This window comes from Diachasma alloeum, unplaced genomic scaffold, assembly GCF_001412515.2.
Source record: "Diachasma alloeum isolate Michigan unplaced genomic scaffold, Dall2.0 Dall_scaffold_01088, whole genome shotgun sequence".
NCBI lineage: Eukaryota > Metazoa > Arthropoda > Insecta > Hymenoptera > Braconidae > Diachasma > Diachasma alloeum.
In genome coordinates, this window is record NW_021681199.1 from 122440 (window position 1) to 124513 (window position 2074).

General features: G+C 40.5%; 1 protein-coding gene across 1 annotated transcript; it reads right to left on the reverse strand.

Annotated features, from left to right (window-relative positions):
• Window positions 1-684: 684 nt before the first annotated feature.
• LOC107045840 lies at window positions 685-1917 on the reverse strand. The gene has a single exon (XM_015268224.1). The coding sequence runs from the start codon at window positions 1915-1917 to the stop codon at window positions 685-687; it is 1233 nt and encodes a 410-aa protein (XP_015123710.1).
• Window positions 1918-2074: the final 157 nt, after the last annotated feature.

The following is a 2074-nucleotide window of genomic DNA, read 5'->3' on the forward strand; positions in this document are numbered from 1 at the left end:
TTTCCGTTTGAATTGTGGTGCAGAGTTGAAGAGTGGGGGGTCGGAGGGTATAAGTAGTTCATTTCACAAGGGATGCATCAGTTGAAATCATGGAGAAACTCTCGATAGACGATATCCACTTTCTGATCAGAACTGCCCCGTACTTGTTCGGGTTCGAGGAAGTTGTAGAGAAACATTTCGGGGATGCTCCGCCGGAGCGTGTTTGGTCCTTAATTGATGACTTTCTTCTCTTGGAGAGAAATTACGTAGATTTGAGGACGAGGAATGAAGAAGAAAGTTCTGCTGATTCTTCACTGCCGATGTCTGCTGTTATTTCGAAGAAGCTGGAAGTTATTCTGAATTGCATTGAAGATTTAATTCAACGAGTGAGCGACGATTTTGTTGGAGACCGATGGGCTAGCTCCTGGTGCGAGCCATCAACGAGCAGCGGATTGAAGAGGAAGAGGACCAGATCTCACAGAGGACACTCCAGCTACACCAATCCTCAATGAATTAAAACTCGGAGTGAATATAATGTTCAATACTTTGAAAGCAAAATGTCTTAATAATAATAATGCTGGTGATGATAAATAAAAAATCCATTCTCCAATAATTGTTGTTTATTTATGAAGATTACATTGATTCCTTTAAAAACAAAATCTCATGAAAGATTACATTGATATGTTTGAAAAAATCTTGATTAAATTATATGAGTTTCTTTACATTGCCGCTGAGTAGACTGTACTCGACAATTCGATCGTGTAAAATCAAACAGTAGGCTGCTGTGTTGTTGGGGAAGATTTCTGATGACTCAAACTCCAGGCGAATATCAACCGGTCCAGATTTCAAGAACTCGTTCTGTTTGGAGCAATCGATGACGATGAGTGGTGCAGCTTCCAAGAATTTTTTTCTGTCGAATAGCGGCTCGGGCTCCTTGTGATAATAAGACGTTTGGAAGTTGGTGTACATGTCATAAAGTAGAGCTGATTGATTGTGTGCAATGTCTAGATTCAGATCTCCATAGGGATAGCTTTGTGAATTTAAGAATAATTTGATCTCTCGAATATTGCAATGATCAAATACACTGGCATTCTTTGTGGCTTCGTTCTTTCTGGCTGTTTGGAAACCGACAATGACATAGCGTGGTTTCTCCAGTTGTGTAGAACACTTCACAACCCAGACATGTTTCGATGTTCTGGGTAATAAAGGATATTCATATAACTCCCAAGCTCGAAAACTAATTGGTATAAGATTGTCTTTTGAAATCTGATTAAGAAGTTGCACTTTTCGAGAGTCCGCAGGTTTAATATAGGGAATCATCCAGTCCATCTTCGTCATGGTAATTTTAAAAGTTTCAGCCCGCTGTCCTCCTTCAAGAGCTTGTTGAATGATGGCATTGAGGTCGTTGTGTGAACGTGTCAGAATCAACTCGTGCTTTGCGTTCACAATAATTCTCTGGTAATCTTCAGCAAATCCGAAAATCATGCTCAAAGGAATGGACACATCGAAGTACCCTTGATCATCGGTTATTTTTTTCCCTTGATCCATCATCCAGCCAGCATTTTCCATGAGATAACTCTGATTGGGACTTTGTGAAATATAGTTTTTCATAAGTGTTGTCAAGCCAACATTTTTGCATCTATCAATTTCCACAGCATTCAATTCATAACGTATCTCCTCGAATAGATGACAGATTGCATTGTTGACGAGCTCAGTGCGAGCAACAACCTCATTGTTGTCTTCTCTCGTCAATCGACCACAAATATGCAGTGAACTCTTGCTGGGTAACAGGCAGAGGTCTTGATGTTGCACAGCAATACGAATTTCATCATTGTTGCTGAAGGACGATGATGCAAACGGTTGATGTGCGTGCATTTCATAATGAGCAATGGACTCATCAAAGATGATTCGTTTTTGAATATTTAAGACATCTTCCATTCTAGATGGCAGTAACAACAGGCGAGGACGAAACAGCAAAACTTCACTTTTTTACTCTTGCGTGAATTTTCAGATCCAGACTCCTCAGAAACTTGATATTCTGCGATGTCAGCTGCGCGCGAGCTACTCGACGACTGTCCACTTTCTGGCATGACTC